Below are 14,556 nucleotides of genomic sequence, written 5' to 3'. Positions count from 1 at the left end.
GGAGGCACTGGAGAGAAAGAGAGAGAGAGAGAGAGAGTAGGAGAGGGAGGGAGGGAAGAAATGGGATGAATGGAAATGCATTGTAATCATAACTGTGAATATGAATGGGATGAGACCACCCATAAAACAGATGTGGGTAGCAGAATGGATTAGAAATCAGAATTCAACAACATGTTGTTTACATGAGACACACTTGAAACAGAAACAAAAGAGTTAAAATAAGGGGCTGGAGCAGAACCTATTATATTCAGATGAAGTAAAAAGGGAAGGAGTAGCAATCATGATCTCAGACAAAAGCAGAAGTAAAAATAGACCTAATTAAAAGTGATAAGCAGGGAAACTACATCTTGTTAAAAGGCACAATAGATAATAAAGTAATAGCAATAAAAATATATGTACAAATGACAGCATCCAAATTCTTAAAGTAAAAGTTAAGTAAGTTACAGAAGGAAATAGATAATAAAATTATACTGGTGGAGGACTTCAACTTTCCCCTCTCAGAGGTAGATAAATCTAACCATAAAATAAATGAGAAAGAAGTTAAGGAGATGAATAGAAATTTAGAAAAGTTAGATATTATACACCTCTGGAAAAAACTTGTCAAATGCATAACCAAATATATAAAAGCAGAAATATTAAATGCACACTTTCCAGACCATAATGCAATAAAAATTACATGTAATAAAGAGCCAAGGAAGCACAGATTAAAAAGTAATTAAAACTAAACAATCTAATCCTAAAGAATGAGTAGGTCAAAGAACAAATCATAGAAACACTAAGTTCATTAAAGAGAAAGATAACAATGAGATAACATTCCAAAATTTGTGGGATGCAGCCCAAGGGAAACCTGGGGGAAAATTTATATTTCTAAATGAGTTTATCCATAAAAGAGAGAAAAAACAGACAAATGGATTGGGCATACAACAACAACAAAAAAAAAAAAAATAGAAGAACAAATTAAAAATCCCTAAGCACCAAAATAGAAATCCTGAAAATCAAAAGAGAGATTAATAAAACTGAAAGTAAAAAAATCATTGATCTAATAAATAAAACTAAGAGCTCGTTTTATAGGGAAAACAACAACAACAACAACAATAAAACAGATTGCTTAACTGGATTAAAAAGAAAGAAAACCAAATTACTAGTACCAAAAATGAAAAGGGTGAATGGCTCACCAATGAAGATGAAATTAAAGCAATTTTTAGGAGTTATTTTGCCCAAGTACATGCTAGTTAAACTGACAATCTAAGTGAAATGGATGAATATTTACAAAAATATAACTGCTCAGATTAACAGAAGAGGAAATAAAATACTTAAATAACTCTATCTCAGAAAAAGAAGTTGAACAAGCCATCAATGAGCTCCCTAAGGAAAAAATCCCAGGATAAGAAGAATTTACAAGTGAATCCTACCAAACACTTAAGGAACAATTAATTCCACTACTATGTAAACTATTAGGAAAAAATAGGTAAAGAAGGAGTCCTACCAAATTAATTTTATGACACAAATATGGTTTTGATATCTAAACCCAGGGAGAGCAAAAACAGAGAAAGAAAAGTATAGACCAATTTCCTCAATGAATATCGATGCAAAAAATTTAAGTAAAATACTAGCAAGGAGATTACAGCAATGTCACAAAGATCATACACTATGACCAGGTGGGATTTACACCAGGAATGCAGGGCTGGTTCAATATTAGGAAAACTATCAGCATAATCAACCACATCAATAACAAAAACAACAAAAATCATATGATTATATCAACAGATGCAGAAAAAGCATTTGACAAAATATACAACACCCATTCCTATTAAAAACACCACAACACACAGGAATCGTTGGAGCCTTTCTTAAAATGATAAGTAATACCTATCCAAAATCAAGAACAAGCATTATCTGCAAAGGGAATAAACTTGAAGCCTTCCTAATAAGAATAAGAGTGAAGTGGATCACCACTGTTAGTCAATACTACACTAGAAGCACTAGCTACAGTTATAAAACAAGAAAAAAAAACTGATGGAATAAAAACAGGCAATGAGGAAAATAAAACTATCACTCTTTGCAGATGATAATGATGTTATACTTAGAGAACACTAGAAAGTCAAATAAAAACCTAGCTGAAAACAGTTAACTTCAGCAAAATTGCATGATATAAAATAAAACCACATAAATCATCAGCAATTCTACATACTACCAACAAAACCCAGCAGGAAGAGATAGAGAAATTCCATTTAAAATCACTGAAGACGATATAAAATGCGTGGACATCTACCTGCCAAGACAAACTAGAGGATTATATGAACACAATTACAAAACACTTCTCACACAAATACAGACAGACCTAAAGAACTGGAGAAATATTAATTGCTCATGGGTAGACCCAGTCAATAAGATAAAAATGACAATTTTGCCTAAGTTAATTTACTTATTTAGTGCCATATCAATCAAACTACCAAAGAATTATTTCATAGAGCTAGAAAAAACAAAATTCATCTGGAAGAACAAAAAGTCAAGAATATCAAGGGAATCAATGGAAAAAAAATGTTAAGAAAGGAGCCCTAATAGCCAGATTTCAAACTATATTACAAAGTGGTAATCATAAGAACAATCTGGTACTAGCTAAAAAATAGAGTGGTGGATCAGTGGAATTGATCAGGTACACAGTAGTAGTAAATCACCACAGTAGTAATCCAGTGTTTGATAAACCCAAAGATCCAAGCATTAGGGGTAAGAATTCAACATTTGAAAAAAAAAAAATTGCTAGGAAAGCTGGAAAGCAGTTTGGCAGAAACTAGGCACAGACCAACATCTCACACTGTATACCAAGATAAAGTCAAAATGGATAAATTATTTAGACGGAAAGGGTGATAATCATGGATAACATAGAGCATGGAAAAATGTACCTGTCAGATCTAAGGCTAAGGGAAAAGTTTATGACCAAACAAGAGATAAAATTTAATAGCAAATTTCTCTGATAAAGGCCTCATTTCTCAAATAAACAGGAAATTGAGCCAAATTCATAAAAATAAGAGCCATTCCCCAGTTGACAAATGGTCAAAGGATATGAACAGGTGGTTTTCAGAAGAAGAAATTAAAGCTATCAATAGTCACATGAAAAAATGCTCTAAATCACTACAGATTAGAGAAATACAAATTAAAACAAATCTGAAGTACCACCTTACACTTATCAGATGGGCTAACACGAGACCCTGGGCAAGTCACTTAACCCCAATTGCCTCACCAAAAAGAAAAAAACAAACAAAAAAACCCTCCAGATTGGCTAACATGACAGAAAAGAAAAACAGCAAATTCTGGAGAGAATGTGGAAAAATTTGGGACACTAATGCACTGCTGGTGGAGTTGTGAACTACTCCAACCATTCTAGAGAACAACTTGGAACTATGCCCAAAGGGCTATAAAACTATGAAAAGCTTTGGCCCAGCAATACAGCTATTAGGCCCGTAGCCTAAAGAGATCAAAGAAAATGGAAGAGGACCCATTTGTACAAAACTATAACACCTCTTTTTGTGGTAGCAAAGAACTGAAAATTCAGAAGATGTCCATCAAAGTGAGGAATGGTTGAACAAGTTATGGTATATGATTGTGATGGAATACTACTGTGCTATAAGAAATGAGGAGGAGGATAGTTTCAGAAAAACCCAGGAAGACATATGAACTCATGCAAAGGGAAGTGAGCAGAACCAGGAGGACACTGTACACAATAACAGCAATATTATAAGGATGACCAACTGTGAAAGACAGATGCTCTGATTAATGATCCAGGACAATTCCAAAGAACCCATGATGAAAGATGCTATCCACCTTCAGATACAGAACTGATGAACTCTAAATGCAGACTGAAGCATACTTGTTAAAAAATTTTTTATTGTTTTATTTGTGTTTTCTTTTGCAACATGGCTAATATGGAAATGTTTGCATGACTTCACATGTATAATCGATAGCAAATCACCTTCGCGAGGAAGGGATAGGGATGAGAGGAAAAGAATTTGGAACTCAAATTTTAAAAAAATTATCATTAATTTTACATGTAATTGTAAATTACATGTAATAATAAAATTAATAAAAATAATTTTTTTAAAAAAAATCACATTGTATACACTATATTTTTACTTACATGGGTGCGTGTAAAATACCCCTATCCCCAAATTAGAATACTAGCTCCTTGAGGGCAGAACTATTTTATTTTCATGCCCAGAACCTAGAAGGCACTTTAATAAAAGTTTGCTGATTCAAATTGGAAAAACATTGAACTTGAGGTCATAAGACCTGTGTTCAAATGACATCAACTAGATATATGTGATCAGTCAACTTCTGTGTGGCAAGTCACTTAATGTCTACGAATCTTACTTCTTTCCACAGTAAATAATGATGACATTATTTGCCTTGCCTACCCCACAGGCTGTTTTGAAGAGGCCACTACTTAAGCCCATTATGCTATTTTTACCCTTACTTCCTAATCTGGGTCATAACAATAGTGCAGCACTGTTTATACTAATAGAGACAAAGAGAGGAGGCACAGACTATATTACACATCAGATCATTAAAAAAAAAAATTCTACTTGACAATCAGACATTACATTCACCTTCCTACACAAAAGTTTTTGAGGAAGACTAGTTCACTAGAACTTCTATGGAAGACTCGTGGAAAGATACCTCTCTGCTCTGTAGCAGAGACAAATATATTTTTCTAATTCATGTGGCATGGTTTCTTATAACTTGATTTTGTTCAGGGGATTTCACAGTGATCCTTGAAACAAAAAATGACATAAATGTTAAAAAAAAAAAAAGAAGTCAGGAATCACTGGCTAAGGGGAACAGCTTGAATGAAGCACAAAAGGTGAGAAGGCTTGGATGGGCTGAATTCTGCAATTAGGCCAGAGCATCTATCACACCAGCACCACGGACCCATCAAAGTATAGTCAAATACACACATTCAGGCGCCTGCCCCTTTTGGAGACAGCATGAAGGAGAGAGAAACCATCTGGATTTGGGACCTGAAGACCTGGTTCCAATCTTCTCCCGCTTATTCCCTATAAAACCTTGGGAAAGTCACCGAAGGCTTCTGGGTCTCATCTTCTACAGGTGTAAAACGAGAAGGGTGGCCCAGTTGATGGGTAAGGTCCCTCTGGGCTCTTAATTTATGCTAATAGGATCCTTCCTTCCCACCCCACCCAGTGGTGCTTCCAATCCTGGCTAGCCTACATAGTGAGGAGTCAAGCTAGAAAGGAAGGGGAGGAGACTCCTGGTGAGGAGTCACAACCTGGATACAATTGAAAGATGATTTAAATACAGCTTCAAATTATGGACAGACATGCAACTAAGTGCATGCATTGTAAAAGGAGAGGTACAAGAGATATGAATCTAACTACTCTTCTTGCTTGGCCAGGAAGTTTTCTGGAGGAAACTGAGGCAAAGGTCTCACCCAGGGCCCCAGCTCATTCCCTACCTCCCCTATACTTTTTTGCCATGAGGCAGAGACATCTATTTTTACCTACTTCAAATAGTGGTACAGATTTTTTATAACAATTATGTTTAGAGGATTTCACCACTTTCCTTAAAACAATAGCTCATAAGTTGTTAAAAAAAAAATAGGGTCAGAATCAATGGCTGAGGCAGATTAGCAGGCTAAGTGAAACTAATCACTGGCAACAAAATCCCATAAAGGAAACCAAAAGAAATCCTTTTCTCTTTTTACTCTCACCCTTCTAACTATGTTTAAAAGTTTTCCATCTATCTATTTTAATAATTACTGAATCCTATGTTGCTTTAATGTTTGCCAATGTTTTCTTCAGAGGCGGGTGTAAAAACATCCATTTTATAGACAAGAAAACTGAGGCTTTAGAGATTAAGTAACTTGTCAAGACCACAGAGCTGAAGTCACAACCTGGATTCAAACCTATGTCTATCGATTCCAAGATCTAGTGCTTTCTCCCACAATACCATCCACTAACAGACAGCGCCAAGAGGTCCCCAGAAAGACCCATCTCCAGTTGCTGGCTCTCCTCCGAGCACAGAACCTTATTGAGGAGCCCAAGCCCATTTCTTTCCTAGAAATCCTGCTCTCTCATACTTCTTGCTCAAGCTATAGGATACATGAGCAATAAATCAGCTGAAAGCACCTGCCTTCTGGGTCCCTTCCATCAAAAAGCAAAACTACCAATACCATGCTCCCTCTTTCCTGGGTCTCCAGTCTTTGTACCTGAACGAGAACACCTTTATCCAGGAACCTCAGTGGACATTCAAATCAGAGTTGATTTTGACCCAGGAAATAGGGAGCAAGGAGCAGGAGAGGAAGTGTGGGGGGGGGGGCGGTGTTGGAATGAGAAAAGCACAGAAAGTCCAGAATAGCTTACTACACACAGAATCATTCTGCTGAAGAATGCCAAATAAAGGGTTTTATGACTTTGAACACATGCCCAAGAATCTGCTTTATGAGAGAACAGTGCATCTGACACAAATTATTTTGGTCTTGATAAACAGGGCTGGCTCTGGTATAGGCACACGATACGCAATTATATTTTAAAAATACAAGAGAAGAATATGTGTTGACTACACAGGGGTGCAAATAAACCGGCAAAAGGAGAGAAGGGTGCTGGGAGGAGGGGGGAGGTTGAAGGTGGTTGCTACTGAGGAATGAGCAGGGGCTTCTGCAGGCTGTGTTTGCTCAATGAGGCACTGCGTAGCAGACAGCATAGCAGAGACAAGAAGAACACAGAGAAAATCTGCAATAAAGTCTCAACTCCTATTTAAGCTCAAAGATCCTTTGTCTTCTCACAAAGTGCTGACAAGCAAAGGAACACCACCCTTCCCTAAATATATGGCTTTCATTTCAATAGAGTTTCCAGGTTTATAAAGGGCTTTCCTTCCAACTACTTGTCATCACTATCTCCATTTTAGACATGAGGAAACAGAGGCTATTTGCTCACAGCTGGTAAGGAGAGTCACCGAACACCAAGTTTAATGTACTTTCTACTGTGCACATACACATGATCTGTGAAAGAGGAAAGGCTTGGATAATTCACAAAATAAAGAAAAAAATACAAAAGTCTGAGTGTCAGAACTGGAAGGGTACCTATCATCTGGATCAATTCCTATCTGCTACAAAAAAAAAAAAAAATAGAATGAGGCCCAGGGAAGAGAAGTGATTTGCTCAAAGTCGTACAGCACTTCAGCAACTGAGCTGGGACTAGAGGTGTCCAAAGCCAGACGTTAACTGATCAGCATCCCAGCCTGCCTCTCAAAGTGAATTTCATGAGGCACAGGAAAACGTGGGCAGCGAGATTCCTTCCTTTGGTTTAATGGCCTTAAAAAAAGTTATCTACCCCAACCTCTGCACAACTAGAAAGACTGAATTTTCAGGGAAACTTCAACACTCTTCTCATGACAAGTGAACAAAGCTGAGCCCCTCTGTATTAGAGGAAGGTCCAAGCCCAGAATACTGGGACCTCTCCCTTTAGAACCAGAGACAAAAGGATGTTAAGGGCCAGAAGAGTTAGCAGGGAGAGCAGACTCCATCTAGCTTAACCCACACACAAAAGGAAGCCCAACTATGCCAAACGGGCCAAATGGTCACTTAGGCTCTGCTTGGAGCCCTTCAAGGGGGGGAAACCCAATACCTTCAAAGGCAGCCCATGGCTTTTTGGTCAGCTTTAATTGTTAGGAGGGTTTTCCTGACATTGAGCTTATATTGGCCTCTTTGCAACTTCTATCCACTGGCATTGCTGGGAATATTACAGAATATGGATTAAATTCATAGTCACCTATTGATGTTCACATACCAGTCTCATTATAATCCAGCTATTTGGACTTCATGAATTAAGAAGGAGTGAGGATCAGACATGTTTTCTATTTCATGATCTTGCATCCAATAAGACTAACTCAATATTTAGGTTTACAAAGTATTCCAAGGCATCCTAAATGTGAACTGCATAACATTTACTAGTGCCATTTAAAAAAAATAGTTCTGAGAGACAATTTGGTATAAGGAAAATTGTATTAAATTTACAATGAGACCTGACCCTACCTGCCAAAAACTATCTGTCCATTCCTGGGTCTAGAGGTAGCTCACAATAGGAAGGTTACTCATTCCTCTCTCCCTTCCAAGTCGGCCTCCTCCAGGAAATCAATAGGCAAAAGGATTAGACTATGGATTAAGTAAGTGGATATTTAATGTCAATGTCAATTTCTGCCAACCTCACCCCAACCATAAACAAAACTTCTCTCAGGCAGTCCTTCCCCTAAAACTTCAAGAAGGAAGAATCTAGCACATACGACTGTCAATGGAAACGGAAAAGATTCCAATTAAAGAATCTCATCAAAATCTCTCTGGCCTGGTAACAAGTACTACAAGATTTCTTGAAAGAAAAAAACAACAACAAAAACACAGAACTTCTGAGCTAGAAAGGGCTCAAGGGGTTCTAGGGCCACGTAATCCAGCCCACACCTGAAAAAAGAATCCCCACAACAACAGTCCTGACAAGTAGCGGGCCATCCTGCCCTGTACAACTTTAAAATACAGCATTTTAAGTTAATTTCTGTTAAATCTCAAGCTGGTCTGGGCCTCGAATATCACTCTCTTCAGACCATTTAAAATCTCGATACTGTCACCTCTCTGGTTAGTGGCTACTTTGGATTTTGCTTTATCTACACATCTGATAATCATGCCTATCTCCATCCAAGTCATTGATAAAAATGTAGAGAATCACGGAATGTACTCCATGTCCTTCCATTTTGACATGGAAAGAAGATAGAGTACTCTGGGAATAACTGTTCAATCAGCTCCAGACTCAGCCAACAGGAACATCAGCCCACCATTTACTACCTATTCCTCAGAGATACCACGGGATATCGATAAAAATCACCCGTGCCTACTGCAGTCCCTTGTTCTATCAATCCAGAGAGGACAAAGACCAGGAATGTGTGAATAAAGGGATTCCCTTACCAAATCATGCAAGTGCCTATAACTTCCACCAAGTCACGATGCTTCTCACTAATCTACTACTCCTACAAAAAAAAAAAAAGTGAGGTTAATTTGGGGTAGTTTTTCTTAATAAGCCCGTATTAGCTTCAAAAGATCACCACATTCTTTTCTAACAAGAACTCAAACTATACAGAAAGACCTAAAAAGCAAATGGAAAAAAGTTATTAAAATACCTAGATGACAAAAGTATTCAGCAGTGGACCTGGAATCAGGAAGATCTAAATTCAAATCCAGCCTCAGACACATACTAGCTATATAACCCAGGGCAAGTCGCTTAATCTCTGTTTGCTTCAGTTTCCTCATTTGTAAAATGGAGGTGATAGCACCTACCTCCCAGGGTTTTTATGAGGATAAAATAAGGTAATACTGGTAAAGCACTGTGCAAATCTTAAAGTGCTATGTAAAGCCTAGCTATTATTTTTATTATTAGAAATCAGATTAACTCATTAAGATGGCATATAAAGAAACAGCATGGCTATTTAGGGATCAGAAGGTAAACTAAAGTCATTCACTTATATTCACATAGTATGTGCTTAATAAATATTTGTTGACCGATACTCAAACATTTATTAAATCCCAGTGTGCAGGGCACCATGTTCCCTGCTTGGGTAGATACGTAGTTTGGATAAGAAAGTCCTTAACCTCACAGAACTCAGAGTATAGCAAGGAAATGAGATACGCATACAGATACCTATAATACAAGTAACATAAGTATATCAGGGGTACAAAATGATATGTGAGTTTAGAGGAGGAGAATCAGGAACGAGTTCCTGGTGGTTGCAAGATTTAAATTAGGCTTTAAAGAACAGGGAGAAACTCAACAGGTGGAGAAAGATGGTGGTGTGGGGTATTCCAAGCACAGGAACTAATGAGAGGCAGGAAAGTGCAGTTGGAAAAGTGAAAAGTCATTTGCTGACAGGATATGAACAGGCAGTTTTCAGAAGATGAAATCAAAGCTATCTATAGTCATAAGAAAAAATGCTCTCAATCACTACGGATTAGAGATATGCAAATTAAAATAACTCTGAGGTACCATCTCACATCTATCAGATTGGTCAACATGACAGAAAACAAAAATAATAAATGTTGAAGGGGATATTGGAAAATTGGGACACTAAAGTACTGTTGGTGAAGTTGTGAACTGATCCAACCTTTCTGGGGAGCAATTTGGAACTATGCCCAAAGGGCTATAAAACTATGGATACCTTTTGATCCAGCAATACTACCAGGTCTGTATCCCAAAGAGATTTAAAAAAAAAAAAAAAAAGGAAAAGGACCCATGTGTATAAAAATATTTATAGCAGCTCTGTACCAGAGCCAGCCCTGTTTATCAATTGGGGAATGGTTGGACAAGTTATGGTATATGATTGTGATGGAATACTATTGTGCTATAAGAAATAATGAGCAGGATGCTTTCAGAAAAACCAAGAAAGAATTACATGAACAGATGCAAAGTGAAGTGAGCAGAATCAGGAGAACATTGTACACAGTAACAGCAACACTGTAAGGATGTTTAACTGTGAATGACTCAGCTCTTCTCAGCAATACAGTGATCCAAGACAATTCCTAAGGACTTATGATGAAAAATGCTATCCACCGTCAAAGAAATGATGGAGTCTGAATGAAGATCAAAGCATACATTTTTCAACTTAATTTATTATTCTTTTTTTTTTTTTTGGTCTGTTTCTTTCAATATGACTAATAAGGAAATGTTTTACATGACTGCACATAGATAACTTTCTCAATGAGGGGGTTGAGGAGGGAGCAAGAGAATTTGGAACTCAAAAATTTTTTAAAACAAATGTTAAAAATTATCTTCATATGTAATTGGAAAAAATAATTTTAAAAAATAAAGCACCTCACAAATATTCTCACATTTGATCCTCACAACAACCCTGCAAGGTAGGTGCTGTTATTATTCCAATATTACAGTTGAGGCAACTGAGGCAAACAGAGGTTAAGTGACTTGCCTAAGTTTACACACTAGTGAGTATTTGAGGCCACATTTGAACTGGGTCTTCCTGATACTAGGAAAATGAAGGAAATCGGTAGATTTCTTCAGTTAGGAAATAATCAGAATAACTGGGTCATAATAAGATGGCACACAGATTCCTAGAGAGGCACAGATGTTCAGAAGATACAGAGAGAAATGAAAGGTAGTAGTCTTGTATACATAGTATATACACCTAAGTTTAGAGGCCCAGGAAACCTATCAGATGTCTGACGGAAGAGGAAAAACATGGCAATCTTATTCAAGGAATGTGTTAAGAGTTCGCCAGATCAAGGAAGAAAGGTGGAAAAATCCTTCCTAATGCAACTTAAAGCATCATGGTAGGATGTGAAAAACAACTAACAGCATTTTGGGAACATGGATTCTATCCCAGCTGTAAATAGTTAACACTAATGGCTGAGTGAACATAGGCAAAACCTTTCCTACTGCTGGGCCTCAGTTGTCTCTTCTGTAAAATGGGGGACCGGACTCAACCCATCCAGGTCTCACTTTCTGTGAACTCATCAGTGTGCCTTTAGATTAGGAGTTGGTAGTGATGGGGTAAATAACTACTAAGCTATATGCTGGAAGTAGTTTTGTTTTATAATAACGGAGTGACTAGGTTTTAAAGAGTGTGCTTGGGATAATTTTCTAGTACAGAGAAAATAAGTAGGATTCTGATTCAGTTTGCACTAAGAGGAAGTACTAAATTAAGAAAAAAAAGATAGATGGAAACATCTGGGCAGCAGCCACATGATAGCAGCTTTCAGATTCCTAGAAAGAAGACAGAAATGTGCAAACGTAAAAAAAAAAAAAAAAAGAACCTCAGAGCAACAAAAGTTTTCAAAAACTCAGGGCTTTAGGGCAAAACACAGAGGGGAAAATGCCTAAGAAACAAAATAATCCAAGTACACTTTGAAAGTTTTCAAAACTAGATAGCCCTATGGACATAGGAACAAACTCTAGTAGTATGCAGGCAGACTAACAAAATACTAAACTGGCCAAACCCTGAACAATGGGAATCTGAAGGCAAATAGGAAAGTCACAGAGAGTAGAAATTAGGCTAGATTACTAACTGGGTATTATGTGCTACCTGTTTAGAGATGAACTCAGAGCCAGATGGGAGACTAATAAATCACACAAACTGATGAGCTCCTACTAAGTGTCCAGCACAAATCAATTTTCTTTAAACAATCTCCAATCTAGAAGAGATCTTGGAGGGCCTCTGCGCCCCAACTTAACTGAGCAGAAATGATGTCAAACAACCAGCTTTTGAAAGAATACCTTGTAACTGTGTAATATGCCATCATCTTCACAACCATGATCTCATCTTAGCCTCACAACAAACCCTGAGATACAGGACAAGGAAGTGTATGACTGCAGTTTTACAGATGAGGAAACTGAAGTCAGAAAAGTTAACTGATCCTGTGTCCAGCACTCTTTCCACCAAATGAAGCTACCTCAACAAGGTGGCCTTGTAAGAGTAAATCTGACTAAATCCATTTATCCTCCTTTGGTCAATTCTACCTTTGGGTCTTCATATGCCCCTTTCCCTCCTGAGACTGGTATTCATTCTGTGCAGGCCCTCATCACCTCATGCCAACCTTTCTGCCTCAAGTCTCTCCCCAATCCAATCTGGCCTCTACTTAGCTGCTGAATTAACCTTCCTAAAACACAAGTCTTATCATGTCAGGCCCCCCCCCCCCCATTCAATAAACTCCAGGGGCTCCCTATTGCCTTTAGGATCAAATATATAAAATCTCTGTGAAATTAAAGAATTGGGTTGAATGCCCTCTGAGGCACCTCCCAACTCTGACATCTTGTATTCTTAGCTCGTCTTCATCTTGAATGATCTGAGATTCTAAATATGTAGAGCCACGTGAAGCCACGAAACAGTCAAATCCAGGATTAGGTAGAGAAAAGTTGTATGGTCAACAGTCCTTCATTCAAGTAATAGAGAAGAATGTGGAACACAGATAATGCAGAAATAATTTCTACTTGTCTTCTGCAATCATTTGGATTTTGTAGCAGCTTTACCTTTTTAGTTCGATTTGAGGGAGGCTGGGGAAGTGAGGTAGAAGTGTAAGTGACATTAAGGGGAAAATGAGCCCAGTTTTGAAAAGTAATCCACAGTGGGTTCCTTCTCATCCCCTAAGAGTAGACCATCTGACAACTAGGTTACTGGTTTCAACTCTTTACCTGCAACTCAGCTTCTAGGCCCAGGCGCCGGATGAATGGATCTGTGACATGGTAATGCCGCTCGAAGCTCAATGCACCCCGCTCCTAGAAAATGGAAACAAACCTAATGTTTTATCAATTCAGTTTAATGAGTCTTTCCTGGAGCATCTATTAAATACACAGCAGTGTGTTAAGTAGTACAGGAAACACAAAGCAAGACAATGAACTGCCCCTAAGGAGCTCACAATCTACTGGGGAAGAGAGCTGTTACGAGGTTCCAAGTAGTAACAGACACAAAAAAAAATCTTAAAATGTCTTTAAGTAGCTTAAAAAATTGCAGGTATTTCCCTCTTTTCTTTGCAGAGATGGAGAACTACAGGTATGGAATGCTGCTTCGGCATCCCACTGTCTGACTAAGCATAAGTGTTGGCTAGTTTGCTGTTGTACTTTTTTCCCTCTTTCTTTTTATGCTGTGTTACCAAGGACGGTCTGTTGGGTTAAAGAATGGATATATTTGGAAACAACATGATATAACAAAAGACATCAACGAAAACTCTAAAAAAAAAAAAAGAAAGAAAGAAAACACGCCAGGTATTATTACTAAAAGGTCAGCTAATATACAATCAAGTGATCATAAAAACAAAACAAAAAACCTCCTCATGTTGCTATAGCACCTCTGGGGTAGGTTGTACATTCCCATTTTACACATTAGGAAACTGAGGCCCAAAAGAGGCTATGTGAATTATTCATGGTCACACAACTGGTAAGAGTCAGAACCAGGTACTGACTATAAGTTCTACAGGTATTTGGAGAAGAGACTCAACGTAACCAAAATAACATGTACATTCAAAACCCAATTCTTACCCACATGTACAAGAATATTTATAGCAACTCTTTCTGTGGTGGCAAAGAATTGGAAATTGAGGGGATGCCCATCAATAGGGAAATGACTGAACAAGTTGTGGTATATGAATGCGATGGAATACTATTGTGCTATAAGAAATGATGAGGGCAGCTAGGTGGTACAGTGGATAGGGCTCCAGCCTTGGAGTCAGGAGGATCTGAGTTCAAATCTGACCTCAGACACTTGACACTTACTAGCTGTGTGACCCTGGGCAAGTCACTTAACCCCAACTGACTCGCCAAAAAGTAAAAAAAAAAAAAAAAAGAAATGATGAGCAGGCAGATTTCAGAAAAACCTGCAAAGACTTGTATGGACTGATGCTGAGTGAAATGAGCAGAACCAGAGAACATTATATACAGTAACAGCCACATTGTATGATGACTAACTTCGATAGACTTAGCTCTTCTCAGAGACATCTCCAGAAGTCTCATGATGGAAAATGCTATCCACATCCAGAGAAAGAATTACGGAGTTTGAATGCAG

The 14,556-nt window shown here is 37.9% G+C and overlaps 1 protein-coding gene across 4 annotated transcripts in view; it reads right to left on the bottom strand.

The window, feature by feature from the left end:
- The window catches only part of WDTC1 (WD and tetratricopeptide repeats 1), a 64,350-nt gene that overhangs the window by 33,690 nt on the left and 16,104 nt on the right, over positions 1–14,556 (bottom strand). For 3 of the 4 annotated variants that reach the window (XM_027864833.1, XM_027864832.1, XM_027864834.1), the window contains exon 3: positions 13,191–13,274. In XM_027864833.1, the coding sequence (XP_027720634.1) occupies positions 13,191–13,274 (84 nt within the window). Of the gene's footprint in view, positions 1–8,962; positions 9,025–13,190; positions 13,277–14,556 lie in introns of those variants that run through there. The other variant, XM_027864835.1, reaches the window with a different exon arrangement.

The sequence above is a fragment of the Vombatus ursinus genome, unplaced genomic scaffold (genome assembly GCF_900497805.2).
Source record: "Vombatus ursinus unplaced genomic scaffold, bare-nosed wombat genome assembly UNPS02014777.1, whole genome shotgun sequence".
Taxonomy (NCBI): domain Eukaryota; kingdom Metazoa; phylum Chordata; class Mammalia; order Diprotodontia; family Vombatidae; genus Vombatus; species Vombatus ursinus.
This window is presented reverse-complemented; position numbering and strand designations above follow the sequence as displayed.